This window comes from Torulaspora globosa, chromosome 1 (assembly GCF_014133895.1).
Source record: "Torulaspora globosa chromosome 1, complete sequence".
In the NCBI taxonomy this organism is placed as follows: domain Eukaryota; kingdom Fungi; phylum Ascomycota; class Saccharomycetes; order Saccharomycetales; family Saccharomycetaceae; genus Torulaspora; species Torulaspora globosa.
This window is the reverse complement of record NC_050727.1, coordinates 133,565-148,121: the sequence shown is the minus strand read 5'-3', so window position 1 is coordinate 148,121 and position 14,557 is coordinate 133,565. Positions and strand designations below refer to the sequence as shown.

At 44.2% G+C, this 14,557-nt stretch overlaps 6 protein-coding genes and 1 non-coding gene across 7 annotated transcripts; 2 read left to right on the top strand and 5 right to left on the bottom strand.

The window, feature by feature from the left end:
- Positions 1-47: 47 nt before the first annotated feature.
- On the bottom strand, positions 48-1,115 carry MTM1 (Mtm1p; the record flags this gene model as incomplete). The annotated part of the gene is made up of 1 exon (XM_037281038.1): positions 48-1,115. One exon carries the CDS (start codon positions 1,113-1,115, stop codon positions 48-50), a length of 1,068 nt encoding a protein of 355 aa, XP_037136933.1.
- Positions 1,116-1,314: 199 nt separating this feature from the next.
- PFS1 (Pfs1p) lies at positions 1,315-2,169 on the bottom strand (the record flags this gene model as incomplete). Its single annotated transcript, XM_037281037.1, has 1 exon — positions 1,315-2,169. One exon carries the CDS (start codon positions 2,167-2,169, stop codon positions 1,315-1,317), a length of 855 nt encoding a protein of 284 aa, XP_037136932.1.
- Positions 2,170-2,376: 207 nt separating this feature from the next.
- RAD2 (ssDNA endodeoxyribonuclease RAD2) lies at positions 2,377-5,400 on the bottom strand (the record flags this gene model as incomplete). Its single annotated transcript, XM_037281036.1, has 1 exon — positions 2,377-5,400. One exon carries the CDS (start codon positions 5,398-5,400, stop codon positions 2,377-2,379), a length of 3,024 nt encoding a protein of 1,007 aa, XP_037136931.1.
- Positions 5,401-5,508: 108 nt separating this feature from the next.
- Positions 5,509-5,581, bottom strand: HG536_0Atrna2V. The gene has a single exon. It is a non-coding gene; the product is annotated as a tRNA-Val (tRNA).
- A 1,500-nt stretch (positions 5,582-7,081) lies between these two features.
- Positions 7,082-8,638, top strand: TNA1 (Tna1p; the record flags this gene model as incomplete). The annotated part of the gene is made up of 1 exon (XM_037281035.1): positions 7,082-8,638. The coding sequence occupies one exon, from the start codon at positions 7,082-7,084 to the stop codon at positions 8,636-8,638; it is 1,557 nt and encodes a 518-aa protein (XP_037136930.1).
- Positions 8,639-8,697: 59 nt separating this feature from the next.
- Positions 8,698-13,278, bottom strand: KOG1 (ubiquitin-binding TORC1 subunit KOG1; the record flags this gene model as incomplete). The annotated part of the gene is made up of 1 exon (XM_037281034.1): positions 8,698-13,278. One exon carries the CDS (start codon positions 13,276-13,278, stop codon positions 8,698-8,700), a length of 4,581 nt encoding a protein of 1,526 aa, XP_037136929.1.
- A 352-nt stretch (positions 13,279-13,630) lies between these two features.
- IKI1 (Elongator subunit IKI1) lies at positions 13,631-14,533 on the top strand (the record flags this gene model as incomplete). The annotated part of the gene is made up of 1 exon (XM_037281033.1): positions 13,631-14,533. The coding sequence occupies one exon, from the start codon at positions 13,631-13,633 to the stop codon at positions 14,531-14,533; it is 903 nt and encodes a 300-aa protein (XP_037136928.1).
- Between the last annotated feature and the right edge of the window lie 24 nt (positions 14,534-14,557).

Here is a 14,557-nt window from a genome sequence, read left to right as displayed (position 1 = left end):
GTAGATGTGTGAGCACTTTTATTTACAAAGACAATGACCGTCTCCTTTTATGAGCTGAAAATTCTCTTGGATATTTCGTAACTGGAAATCATGATAGCACAACTAGGCGCAATTTTGGCCACTCTAACGGAGAGACCTGTGTACAAAGAACGAATTCCTTCTCGTCGCCTTATTCCATCAATGAATCTGAACATATTTTTATTCACGGCAGTTCCTGGGGCAGGAGACGTTACTGATGTAGCCTGGGGATTAACGTAAGAAATTTGCCATCTGGTTTTCCCCACATCAAATGGATGAGTGAAAACAGCAGCAATTGCACCACTCAGACAACCACTGATAAAGCTCTTGGTAAAAAAATTCCAGTTCGACAGGCTATCGGCTGATGATGACGAAGGGCTTGATGGCTGCCATAGATGTTTCTTACTGAACTCGTACGAGCCCCAATAAATTGCACTAAACGGCACGTCTCTCCAAAGAGTTATTTGCAAACCTTTAAAAAGTACTTTGTATCCGCTCGAGGCTACCTCCTTTTTAGTTTCAAGTAGAAGATCCCTCATTATGGCTCTGGTTGATGTAGACTTTGAAGACTTCGGTATACTTTGCAACCTGGTTCGAATTAGCTCGAAAGGAGCCACGGTGGTTGCCGCCAATATCCTGGCCAAGGCGCCGCAGACTAGAGGGTTAAATGCTGGAAAGTAATGTTCAATGGGAGAAATATCTCGCATATATTCATATCCTGTGAAATATACAACATTGGCTGGGATGGCCATGAGCAGTGTGACGGAAATTCCCCGCCATAGGGTGAATATACCCTCGTTCTGAGCTATCTTGCCGAACGCTTCTATTGTGCCCTTGAATCTGTGCGGCGAGCTCTTGCAATTAAGTTCTTTAAAACAAGAATCTTGCCAAAAAACAGCTTCTGAAGCTGGCACCATTGAGACCTTGCCCTTCGGTACAGGCACATCGCAAGAGCAATCGGGCAACATTTCCTGCTGCTGAAGTCTGATCCTCACGACATCCATCGGAGTAAGGATAAGGGATGTCAATAACGATCCAACCCCAGCGCTCAGCATTCGCTCCTTAACGGTAAGGCTCTCTGATGAACCTCTATCCATGATTTGCTCGCCGATAACCGAAGTTGGGACACTGAAGCTCAATCCTCTTATAGCTATCGCAGTTCTTAATATTCTTATCGCTTATACAGTTCTTGTATAGCCCGATCACTGTATACGCTGACAAAAAAATGACAGAAACTGAAATTGTGACGCGAGAAAATCGTAGTGTCAGGTACTCATCATTGTCTGATTTCGCTAGCTATATATAGTCTGTTAGCGTTGGGTTGTCCAACAAAATATCTCTCTGGGAGCTCTTTGGTTCACTCTCTGAGCCGTAAGACTTGCGCACGAGCGAGTCGAATTTTTTGGCTTGTAAGTACAAAAGTTCATCATGAGTCACAAAAGAGATCGTGTCGGCTTTGGCAGCATCATCGAATTCGCTTTCCTCCCAATTCACGGAATAGTTGGTGTCGTAGCAGTCAGATCTCCAGATTCCGTTCTCGACTTCGAAAATGGGTATATTTTCGATCCAGTTGTTGACTTTTTCTTTGTGTGGCATGTTGCTTGCGGTTCTTGGATTGAAGAAGCTCGGGAAGCTCTGTGCTTGATAAGCAGTGGAGTGCGCTTTCTTGTCCTGAGCTTGAAGCTGCCCTGCAGAGGGACCCACGCTGCTCTGCAGAGAATAGGTAGAGTATCGAGGTTGGACGTAGGGTACGCTCACGTTGTAGTTGGGGTATAAGGAACTTGCCATGGCTCCGCTCGAGTAAGTCATCAGAGTGTATTGCCGAAAAACACTGTCATTTGGTTGGCAATAACTCTTCATCCTCTCTGAAGAGCTTTGTGGGGCCGCCTTTAATTTCAGATAGAATTCGGGCGTATTGGAGGAGGCCTGTATTTTAGGGCCATTGAGCGCCGCGGCGCTCGTCGATTTCTCAGCCTGCTGAGTTTCGCCGATGGGGGAGCTCTCAAATCGCCGATTCCTCCTATTCCTCAAGACATCTCGTTCTTCAGCATCGTTACTGACCAGAAAACTGTTCGGGCAGCTCTCCGTATTCATTCGTGGGGATGAAGCTGTTGGCAGTTTTGTATTCGCGTTTGGACGACGCTGAGGCATATCTCTCAAAAAAGGGACCGTGAACGTTTCGAGCGCTACCAGCAAATATCCACACGATACCGGCGGTGTTTGATTTATTTGTCTTCTTAAATAGTTTAAGTTTATATTTGTGACGCTTCTTTCCAGCACAAAGGCTGCGCGCGCTCCAACAAACAACCGATAGAAAGAAAACGACAAGCGACGACTCAAATGGAATATGCTTCCTCATCATTTGATCTTCCTTTGCTTTAATTTTGCCGTCGCAGATGTTATCCTCTTTCCGAGGTGGAGCTTCTTGTCCTCCATGTAGGTCGAAGGGAAAAATTCGTTCAATTTCATCTGCCTTGCCTGCTTCTTACGCTTGTTGATATCCCTGATCAAAGGAACGAGTATCTCATCCGCTTTTTCCTGCGGCCAGCCTATACGAACTTTCATAAAGTCGCGAAGCATATCGAGATCTGGTGTACCCCAGGAAAATGCGGTCGTATCGTGATCCACCTCCGGCCGAAGATAGGCCTCACGCACAAGGTCGCTGGGAAATTCTGCCGTCAGAACGACTTCATTTTTAATAAGTTTCTTTCTAAGGTTCTTTTCAAAGCTATTCTCTGTTTTTTGCTTCTCTTTATCGAATTGCCCTTGATTGTACCAATCTCGGAACTTTATGAGGGTTCCGAATTCTGCCAGAACTTCCATACTGGATACGGGTCCCATGCCTTTGATTCCATTTGTGTAGTCGCTACCTAGTAATTGAGCCAGCTCAATCATTCTTTCGCGGTCGAGACCAAGGTTTTGCATAATGCTTTGTTCATCATAGAACTCCACGTAATTTTTCTCTTGGAACATATTCTTATAGATCTTTGTGCCCCCAAAGAGAAAAACATCACTATCATCTGTTATTATGCCGTCAACCAGCTTTAGCTTCAGAAGCTCCGCACATTGTGCTTCTGCTTCCATAGGTGCTGTGAGAAAAGGTATGCCAAATCTAGAAAGTAAATCCTGTATTTCCAAGATCATGTCGCCGGTAACCTCGTCGGAATCCCTTTTGTCCTTCATCTGCTGCTCAAAAAGTTCGTCTTCTATAAAGGCTTTGTCAACCACCTTGTTGCTCAGAGAACTTTGGAACATAGCGAATTCTTCTGCTTCTTTCTTCATGTTCTCCGTTAGGCTATCCTCTTCCTCTTCGGAAAAATCATAATCGAAGGCTAGAGCCTGTCTCTCTTCTTTTCTGGCATTCTTTGGTTGCCCCGGTTCAACCGCGGCCAGATTATGGTCTTCTTCAACATCTACATTTGCTCCCACATCGATCAGCTCCTCTACATCGTCATCGTGATTCTCTGCCCCTTGTACTAGGTCCAAAACGTCTGCTCCCGACACTAGCTTGAAGGGTCCATTCGTCTGGGGATCATGAGACGTCGAATAGGCTCTATCTTGTACAAAATGAGAGGCGGAAAAGGGGTTTGATGGCGCTTGGTTGTTTTCAAACCACGCAGGAGGTTTTTGGATGGGCTTCTTTTCTTTAGCCTGCTCATCCTCTTTAGCATTTCTTATATCATTCTTTGAAGTGCCCTGAAACAAAAATGAGTCCTCCGAGCCAAAATTAAAGTCAGGAATCTTACTGATGATGTGATTCAGGTTCTGTTGGTTCTCTGACAGAGGAAAACCAGTGGCCGCAGAGCTCACAATATCTTTAGAAGAGTCATTGCTGTCTGTAGATGCCGCCTGGTCATTCAACGTCTGCTCAGAGGTGAATGCAAATGTAGGTGTTCTGTCTCCAGATCCATTCTCATCTCTTTTTTCCTGATCTGGCGTCTTGAGTTTAGGCTGTTTGAAGCCGCTCAATGAGCTATCTATATCAGCTCGTTGTCTTTTGGATCCTTGTTGTTGCTGCTCTGTTAACTGTTTCAGCGCATTTTTCGATCGCTGGGTAGCTTCTATGAGCTCAATCTCGTCAAGTTGTCTTTTATATTCATCCTCCTGCTCGTCTTCTCCTTCTTCTATGTCATCCTCAACATGTCGTACTACCTTAGTGTAAGGTCTTTTCATAGGTGAAACGTAATCGTACCGTTTATCTAGAAAAGATTGGCTCCCAGCTGAACTCGGTTCTCTTTCCAGGTTCGGCAATCTTGCCGCTTTTATGGAATAATCTTCTCGCTCCTGGACATTTTGCGGTTGGACATCGACATCCTCCCACTCAAGATCTTCGCCATCTTCCTCATCCGTCTCACCTTCGCCTTTCTTGTTATCCGTCTTCGGTGACTGTGCAGTATTATCAACATTACCATGGCTTCGAATGTAGTTGAAGGCTTCAACTTCTTTGTCATCCAAAACAATAGCTTTCTGCGTTTCCGATCCATCGAAGTCTCCTAATCCGAGTGTCCAGCCGCTATCGCTTTTCGTCAGCTTATATTCCTTGTTAAGCTGACCGGACACTCTTTTGGCCACTTCTTCGGTTAATTTCGAGGATCCCCCATCATGCATGCCAGTAACTCCCATGAGTTTCTGTGTGAAGAAATTTCTTCTTTTTACCATGTCGATTTGAAATTTCGAGAAGTCCATACTGTTGGGAAATAGTTTTTCCAATTGTTCCTTGGTGTAGCCCATTCTTAGCCTTGATTTGAGCCTTAACGTAGAAAGAATGAGATACTGAGTGGACTTCGGCAGTTCATCGAACTCTGCCGAAGCAGGATTTATAGAGTCTAGATCAATGTTATCCAATTCTTCATCCATAGAATGCACCATTTTCTCAAAAGTCTCAGCAGAAACCACTCTTTGATCGTCTTCGTCATACTGAAATCCCGGTATCACAGGTAAGTGCCACTCATCCTGAGGTTTGAACAGCTCTTGACTGGTAGTTTCCCTATTCGCTTCAGCAGTACCCGATTTCTCAGCTACAAGGCCTTCTTTCTTTTGCAGCTGTATGGCCAATAACTTCCTTGCCGTAATTTCAGCATTGTCTCGTTTTCCTTGTCTTCTTTCCTTTCTTTGTTGAATAGTTCTTCTCTTTAAGGTTGGGACCCCTCCATCGAATATGAACACCGGCTTAATCCCAAAGTACAATAATTTACATATACGCCTGAAGAAACCGACAATGTGTGAGTGTTTCAAAGCATTACCCTCTTGGTCTCTGACAGCTTTAAGAAATTGGTAAATCCATATTGAAGCATCCACTGCCATACGCCTATCCTGGAGGGACTCAAGCCGGACTGGCTTTGCTGTTGGTCCAACAATATCCCACAGAGAGTGAACACCCATGCTTAAGCTCTTGCTCTGCACTTGACCGTGACTTGCTGGTGTCCTTGAGTCTTAAACGGCTGAACCTTTATGTATTCATAGGATTCTAATGAAGAAAAAAAAAATAATTGTTCTAACTGAGGTTCGAACTCAGGACCTTTGCCGTGTGAAGGCAACGTGATAGCCACTACACTATTAGAACTGTTCTTTGTTGAAAGTTAACAAAAAAATAATAGCTAATGGTCCATAATTTTTCACGTGCCAAACTAAGTTTAATCCTGGGTTATTTGATAATATGCGCTCGTATATTCAAGCACTAAGAGAGCAGGTGTATGGCGGAAGCGATTCTTAAGGAACTCTCTGGTGTAGTGGAACATGTTTTGAGTGTCATCTCATTTTTTTTTTACTGTCAGCATCCTGTCTCATATATAAAAAAGGAAAACCAAACGTAAAAAAAACAGTGGTTGAAAGATACGAGAGCTCCGTCATTATCGCTATGCTGATTAGTGGTATTTCGAATATCTTCAACGAAGTACTACGTGTGTCCTCCTTGCGGCTTAAAGGGGTATCGAGGTTGTTTGCAACCTCCACTCTTACAGTACAGATCCAGAGGCAAGTGGGAAGCGCTCTAAAGATCTGATTTTTGCTCGAATATTATTATTTATTTTTTTTTTTTTTTTTTTGACGCCGACTTGGGTTCTTGTACTTACACCACTAAACCTTGTGCAGCTTTTCTTGAAAACCGAGGTAAAAGCCCTGCTGGGCTTCGATTGAATCAGCCTTGGATGGCATTTATCTCCTAGTAAGCCCGAAAGACCCAGGACAAGACATAGTCTCATCTTGCAATTTAATTTGGCGGTGTCACGTGATTGGTGTCGCAGTTCCATTTGCTGACACCTTGCCCTGGAGAGATAGAGAACCAGAAATCGGAGCCAAACAACGCAAAGCTGTCTCAGACGCAAGCCCACTCTGGTGATCTTGCCTTACGATATTTCTAGATATTGCCCGCAATTTACGAGTCTGCTGATTGCTGCAGACAACTACAGAGGGAAACAAAAGACGTTCGAGCTTCCACAAATCCAATTTGAAAGTCAGCGTACGCTGTCGAGACTCGCGCACGTAATATTTTTAACAGAAGCTCAGTCGTACCTTAAAGCGAACCAGCCAAAGAAAAATAGCACTTCGACAGTTCTTCTGGGAAGGCCACTGGCTGGCAATAAATGAGGAAAAAGAGCTCGAATTTTGCTATCCCTGCCTTCTAGAAGAACTAAATAAATAAAAGATAGTAACTGCTAGTGTAAAACTGTATTTTTACCCAATGACCTCTTTCAGCAGATTATGATGTACAATACGACCACTGCCAGGCAGTACTTTGACTTAGGAAGTAGGCTCGACTTCTTTTTGCGTCGTCCATCTGTCGTATGTCCGTAATTCCACTAATTTTTTTCGTTTCCGAACTTCTGGTTATACGGCGTCAGCTGTCGCCATTGACTAGTTACCAACAAAGTTCGCACAGGACAACAATCTTAGACCTTATTCAAGATTAAAAGTTCACCGCCGAAGAGATATATAAGCGACCAAGAATGGCAATTCTCATCTATCGACCCTAAAGTTGATTTTTCATGATTTTTTCATTTTTTCTCTTCGAGCATTAAATTAATCAACAAGCGATCGAAATTTTTCATTGATAACTAATAGATAGATGACAGAGCTATCAAACAAGCAGATAGAGCTCGTTGATCGGGTTATCTTCGATGACACTATACAAGAAAATTCTGGTCAAACAGATGATAATTCTTTGAAGGAGAAAACTGGCGGGACTTTTGAATATGATCAAGATGTCACGGCGACTACGACGGATGATGATGGGATGCCAGCATCTTCGCATCCTATGGAGGCAAAGATCTTACGCAAAATGGACATGTTCTTGATCCCGTTAATGGGACTGCTTTATTTTTTATCCAACTTGGATAAGTCCAATATTGGTAATGCTGCAGTCGCAGGAATGAGAGAAGATCTTAAGCTTGTTGGTAACCAGTACAACACCTGCGTTACCGTATTTTTTGCGACATATGTTCTTTTTGATCCAATAGGCACAAACTTGCTGAAGATTATGGGTCCTCCAACCATGATGAGCTGCTGCTTGTTGGCCTTTGGTGTGATTTCTTTGTGCACAGCCTGGGTGAAGAACTACAGGCATTTGATCGCTGTGAGATTATTACTGGGTGCCTTTGAAGGTATGATCTACCCATCTATCAACATGTACCTCTCAATGTGCTACAGAAGAGAACAGTATGCGAAGAGATTTGCCTACGTGTTTGCAGCTGCGTGTCTTTCGTCCTCGTTCGGAGGATTGATTGGTTACGCATGTTCTAAAATCAATGGTTCTCTGGCAGCTTGGCAGTACATTTACATAGTAGAAGGTGCCATATCAATTGGATTTGTACCACTTTACTACTTTGGCTTGAGCAAAAACCTGGAGGACTCTTGGTACTTCAATGGCGAGGAGAAAGAATATATCATACAAAGATTCAAAACCATGAGTACTTCAAATCCCAACGAAAAATTTGAATGGTTCCAGGCTTGGTTAGCCATCAAGGATATCAAGACATGGGTCAGCGCGGTTGCCCTGTTCGGTATTGACCTCACTACTTTCGGCTTGACAGTGTTTCTTCCCATAATTATCGAAAGCATGGGATTCACTAGCGTGAGGGTGAATTTAATGACGGTGCCAGTCTACTTCTTGACAGCTATCGTATTTTTCATATGTGCCAGATGGTCGGACCATATCAGACTAAGAAGCCCTTTCATCATTGGTGCCTGCGTTACGACAAGCATTGGCATATCGATTGTTCTGGGATCACAGGTCCACGGAGTGAGGTACTTCGGAGTTTACATTTTGTGCATGGGGATCTATGTCAATGCTGCCGTCAATTGCTTGTGGTTGAGTGGTAACAACGGTAACTACTTCAAGAGAGCCACTGCGCTGGGTATAAATCTCTTCTTTGGGTCTGGATCTGGTCTGGTATCGGGCCAAATTTTCTTAGCATCCGATAAGCCCAGATATACGAAGGGTTTATCAATCAGTCTCGCCTTTCAAATTTTGTCGATTATCATGACGTTTGTTCAATTCCTATTGTACAGACGAGAAAACAAGAAGAAAGAGGCTATCATTGAGCGCTGCCACGAGCTAAACGAACCCATTCCATTCGATCCAAGGCTAAGCGACCTAAACCCGGAATTCAGATACATGTATTAATTATTAAATGACGTTTATAGACATCCGCAAGGACAACTTTCATGTGACAGAAAATCTGGTTAGTAAAATTCCGTTCTTCTATCTTCGCATTGGAAAATGTTGATGTTAGAATCGTGAGAGCTTGTGGCTGCAAGCATCATCTTATGAGGGTGAAATTTCATCGCAGACAAAAAGCTACTCGAAGGAACCGTCGAACGTATTCCAGTGGCCGCCAAGGTGCCTGCTACTCCACCGCTGCTGTGATGGTTTTTGAAACTGTTCAGCAAATCCCCCGATGTAGTCCATATTTTAATTTGTTTGGTACCTGTTACGATAATAGGCGCGTGTTCATGAACCTCCATAGTTGTCATAGTCGTTTGTCTTTTTTCAGTGCCGTGTTGCTGGAAGCTTTCATCTTTGAAAGATTCTACCGGATTCTGAGATCTGATATCCCACAATTCCACTAAGCCGTTGGTAGCGCCACTGACGAGCTCTCTGTAGCCGCCTCGTTGCATGTGCACGTTATTAATACAAGAGCGGTGCCTACCATTTCCCGACCTCCACAAACGAAACATGGCATCTCTAGGATCCATGCGTCGGTCGTAAACACGCAGAGAACCGTCAGCGAAACCAGCTACAAAAATATTACCGGCCAACTGGTCTGAAGTTATCGATGTCACAAGGGAAGACGTTTTAGCTGGAATGTCGACTTGCACAGTTTCAGTATGCGCATCCCATATCCGAATAATCTTTACATCACCAGTGGTAAGCAACGAGCCTCGGATCTGCTGCCATTCTGTCAAGAGACCACTAGATCTGGGAGTGAGTAGCATATCTGTTAGACCTCTCCACGATGATATCATTTCAAGATCGTCAGGGCAGCCAATGTTCTTGTAGATTTTAATGATTCCTTCAGATGAAGCAGCTAATAGAAGGGCAGCATCGTCTTCATTAACAAACTTCAGATCTGTCACTTTCGTACCAAAAGGATTACCGTTTGAGAATTTGGTCAACGAAACTTTTTGTTCCCAATCAAACACAGTGATAGTGTCTCTTTCATCTGCTGCTACGAGGTAATTTTCAAACTGAGCAAACTCGATTACTTTCGGATGTGTCTTATTGTCCAAAGTGACTAGACGACTTGACCAATCACCATAAAGGGCCAAGCTTTTCTGAGCTTGTGTCTCTTGGATGACTGCCTCGTTGCGGTTCCTGCGCCATAGTCTAGTACTATATTCAACACTTCCGAGCTCATCTGCCTCATGCTTTCTCATCTGAGGCTCTTGAAAGTATTCACGACAATAGTCCAGGAAAGTACTTTCTAGTGGTAGTTTGAACGAGGGTTTGCTTCTACTGGCTCCCGCCGTTTTAGCAGTGGGTGCTGCACCATGGTGATGACTCAAAAGTGATATTCCTGAGCTTTTCGGCTCTTGACCATGAGCCGTGCCATCCGGAGCGCTATTGTGATTATTGCGATCATTCAGTCCGAAAGCACGAAATATTTTGCCCAGATTATTGGTGATGTAGCTCCCACCATTTTGCTGTTTCAGTTCTTCTCTCCGTGATGGATCACTCTCCATCGAAAAAGGAACAGTGGGTTTCAATACGCGAACTTTAGATGTAGTGAAACCAGTTTTTCCACTGTGAGCTCCACTAGAACTTTTCTTTATCAAATACTGTTCAATTTTGGAGAAAGGCTCGCCTAGATCCTTATGAGAGCTCAGTTCCAGTATAATATACTCAACAACATGCCCAGCCAATGCCCTGTTCTCAGGAAAGGGATCCTCGGCTAGAATAAGTAAAGCCTCCCAAACTGTGGCAAACACGGATCCATGACTAACGGAGAACTTATCGGTGTAATGTTGGGTGTCCGCATCCGATCCCTCCATCTGAATTATCTCCTCCGTCAAACCATTGAAGGCCACAACGATAAAGAAATTAATGTACCGGTAAACCACCTGCGAAAAGAATATAATGGCCTCCTTTCTGACTAATGGAGAGCCATCGTTGATTAGCCCCAACACAGAGACGAGATTGGATATTTCTTGCATTTTGAGCTTCCTTGAATCGATATTCTGCACCTGCAACTGCATAGCTTGACAATGCTGTATTTGCTGTTCAATTTTTAGCAGCGGATGATCTGGAGGCTGCGATTGCTGTTGATGACCTGAACCCCGTAATTGTTGGAGCTGTGTTTGCAGCTGCTGATATTGCTGCTCCAAGCCCTGCTGAAGCTTGAGAATGTGGTCTGCATCGTCTATGTCAGAGATGAAATGTTTCAGAGCTAATAATGTTGCCGCCCTTACTTCTGGAACTGGATCCTTCAAAGAGCGAATTAAAGCATCGATTATCCCTGCAGTCATGCATATAAAACGGTTAAGGGGATTTTGAGAGCAGCACTGCCCGATGAAGATAATACACCATTGTCGCAATAGAGGGACCTCGGAGTTGTCAATGTAGAAGCACAGTTTATTAATCAGCTCCAGGCTGAAACAGTTTTTCTGTCCTAGTGGAAAATCTCTTACAAATGAAGATAGCACAAAGACTGACATGGCCTTTTGCTCGTCGGTGGTGTCACTAGAGTGATAGAGTCCTGTCAAAGCGGCGTTGGCCTGCTGCTGCTGATGATATGCGTCACCCCTAGGAGCATTAACATTAGGTGAAGCGGTCATGGTTAGTGGCGAACCGCTGTTCAACGAGGCACCACTTGTAGGCGACATATGTAAACCGAAATCTGGTACCAGCACGGAAACGAAATACATGTATCCTTTCTCCTTCATCAATTCTGCCTGTGTGTTCTTATAGTCAATTGACATTATTCTAGCCCAGATAAACACTAGAATTGGCTTCAGCTCTGGTGCAGGGCTTTGAAGCAGCTTCAGAACGTAGGGGAATATGCCGATAGAAAGGGACAAATACACAGCCCAAGGCCCTAAATCAAGAAATCTCGATAGTAAAACTAACGCACGTATTCTATGCACTTGAGAGAGGAGCACCTGCAATACTATCGGCAGCTGTTCGGGTGGATGTCTTGTGTTTGATGCATATTTCAGCCAAAGTTCAAAAGCGGTTAGATTCTGTTCAAAGAATCCAGTAAATTGCTGTTGTGGAGCTGGCTGCGGTTGAGTCAACTGCAGATTGGCTGATGATTTTTTTGGCGTGGATGCAATTGCTGGATGGCTAGCTAGAGACATGGTGCTCAAATTGGCGACGGCAAATCTCGAGTGGCCCTGTATACTCCCCGATTTCAGCTCCTGTTGTTGATTAGGCTGTTGATTTTGCAAACTTTCCTGTTGCTGTAAAATCATCTTACTTTCCAAATCTGATGTCGCAGGTGCATTTTTCAGGTCATCAACTAGTTTATTGAGAACTTCATCGAGCGCCAAATCCCATGATTTCCACATCGGATGATCTGCAATGCTATCGGGAAGTTCAGGGTCTGAAACCGGATGGCAATTATACCATGGCATTATTCTCTTAGCCAGAAGAAAATTTCGAAACAGGGCTGCCACCATGAGATCATGCCTGAATAGTTTTTTGAATAGAGGTCTAGGCAACGACGTCCACGCTATTGTGTCAGTGATAGCTGTAAAGATCCAATTTAGCTCCCCTAAAGGCGTTCGCCTGTCCGAGAGAACTCCTGGTATATTAACGCTAGGGGTATTGCAGACATAAGGCTGCTGGGAGTCGTCAGGGCTGTCACCAGTGGAACTCTCGAAGAAGATTCTGTACTTTGAATCCTTCAAGGGAGACTGCATCAGGAATACCCGCACACTTATCTCGATGGGACAAGTCAGACAACATGTGAAAAGATCTGCAGGCAATTCCGGACTCAACAGCAGTAGCTCATTCGATCTACATGATGCCAATTGAAAGCATTCGGCATATGCAGAAGCGCGAGATGGAGCAGCTGCGTTCGGTATCCCCTCCTCCTCATCTCTTATTCGCTTTTGAACAAACTTCTGAAAATTCGTAACGATGTTTCCCGCACTATTGCAATCGTAGACGTAGATACACGGAGCTCCGAGCCACGTCTGCAAATCATACAGAGATACAGGAATATACTGAGTGTAACCTCGATTGAAGACCCAAATCTCGCCCGAGGGTGTGGGCTGCGGCACGCCGTGCCCATTATAGTGGAACAATATCCTATCATCTTTGGAAGTACGTCTCAAAGAGTTGCAAAACCTTTTCACATCCTCCACACAGGGATCCAGACTTTGCTTGTATCGTGTTCTAAGTGACAAGGTCTCGTATTGCGACTGCAGGTTCTTGCCTATCTGCTCGATGGCTTTCTTGGAGTCCTGAAAGTTCAAAGGATCAACCCAGGCCTCCGTTCTAGCGCAAGGATGCGTCTTGATAACATCTGGAGGATCAACCCCCAGGTTTAGGCACAGCAATAACGCTGCACTGACCGTTTTTTGCCGATCTTTCATAATTTTCCAGTCCTGAATCGGCTGATAGTAATGATTCGCGTCTTCCTGCTTCTCTTCCTCGGGTGTAGGGTTCCCATTCGTTCTATGTCTCTTGTCATCGAAGTAGAATATGAAGTCATTTGCCAAAGATTGTAGGAATTGTTCACTATTATATTGCTCCTCAAATCCGTGTCTGGTCTCTGAGTTCAACGGCTTCAGCGGCTGAGGACCGTATACAACTGGCATCCTGAAATATCGTGTTGAATCGTGCTGAACTGATCTTTCCTTTCCTCAGCTCGGAGTCATGCAGCTGAACCGCCGGTTTCTCAAACGGTTAAATATCCACAGTCGATGAGTCCCAACTTGATGGTGTCAACACTGTTGAAGCAAGGAGAACACTATATGGCAACCGAGAAGATCTTGAGCTCTGAATAGTCTAATCGAACTCTGCTAATGTTGTTAGCTGCTGAGCTAGTGCTTCGTTGATTATGATGCTTAATCTATAAGCTGTCAATATAAGCTCGATGAGATGTGCAATATGTTGAGAAGCTGGCCAAGATCAGCTATCTGGCCTATTTAGAGCTCTGATCGATCCAGAATGATTACTTCGGGACACAATCCAATTACACTGCTAAAAAGAATTTTAAGTTTAGCCGAAATATCACCTTTTGTGCTCATCGCCGACAGCTTAGCGCAGAGTTCAAGGAAATTGCTTGAGGAGGTGCACTACAACGTCAAGGAGGACTCGAAAATTAGCATAATATATGTGTCGTTCGAAACCGTCGATAAACCTAGCTATGCGGACGTTTTCATTGCCGCAGGTTCCCTGTCGCTGGACAAGCTGACGCAGACTGTAAGAACATTCCTTCCTTCAACAAACGTGCCAGACGGGAGCAAGACTATGGTTCTGATAGATTCCATGAATTATATTTCCTCGAACCATGTTGGTCAGTTTGTGAGCGGCATTAGCTCTCGAAATTCCACGCTACTGGGAGTGTACCATACAGACGTTCCGGAATATCGAGAAAGCGTTTCACATTACCCTAAATCTATAGAGCTGCTGCATTTCATGGCGACTACTGTGATGGAAGTGCAACCTGTTCTTCCGCAGAATGCAACGGAGGAGCAAATGAAGGACGATCTGTCGCGGTTTTTGATTCCTCGTGGGCTAAATAACCACACTTTCCAGTTGGTTTTGACTACACGCCGGAAATCAGGAAGATCGTTGTCATATAAGTTTCTTATTAACTCGGAAACACACTCTTATGATAATATTGTGACTTCAGACTTAATCGAAGACCGTGATAATGAAACGCCGGAAATGCTACAAGATCTAACAACTTTCAACCTTACAACCTCCGCTAAGCAGAAACTGGCGAAGGAACAGGTTGAGCTACCCTTCTTGGAGGCTCAATCGTTCAATACAGGTGGCGCAATCGTTTATCAATTCGAGAAGGATGACGATTACGACGAGGAAGATCCTTTTGAGGACCCCTTCTAAGAAATATGGATAGGTACATAGGCA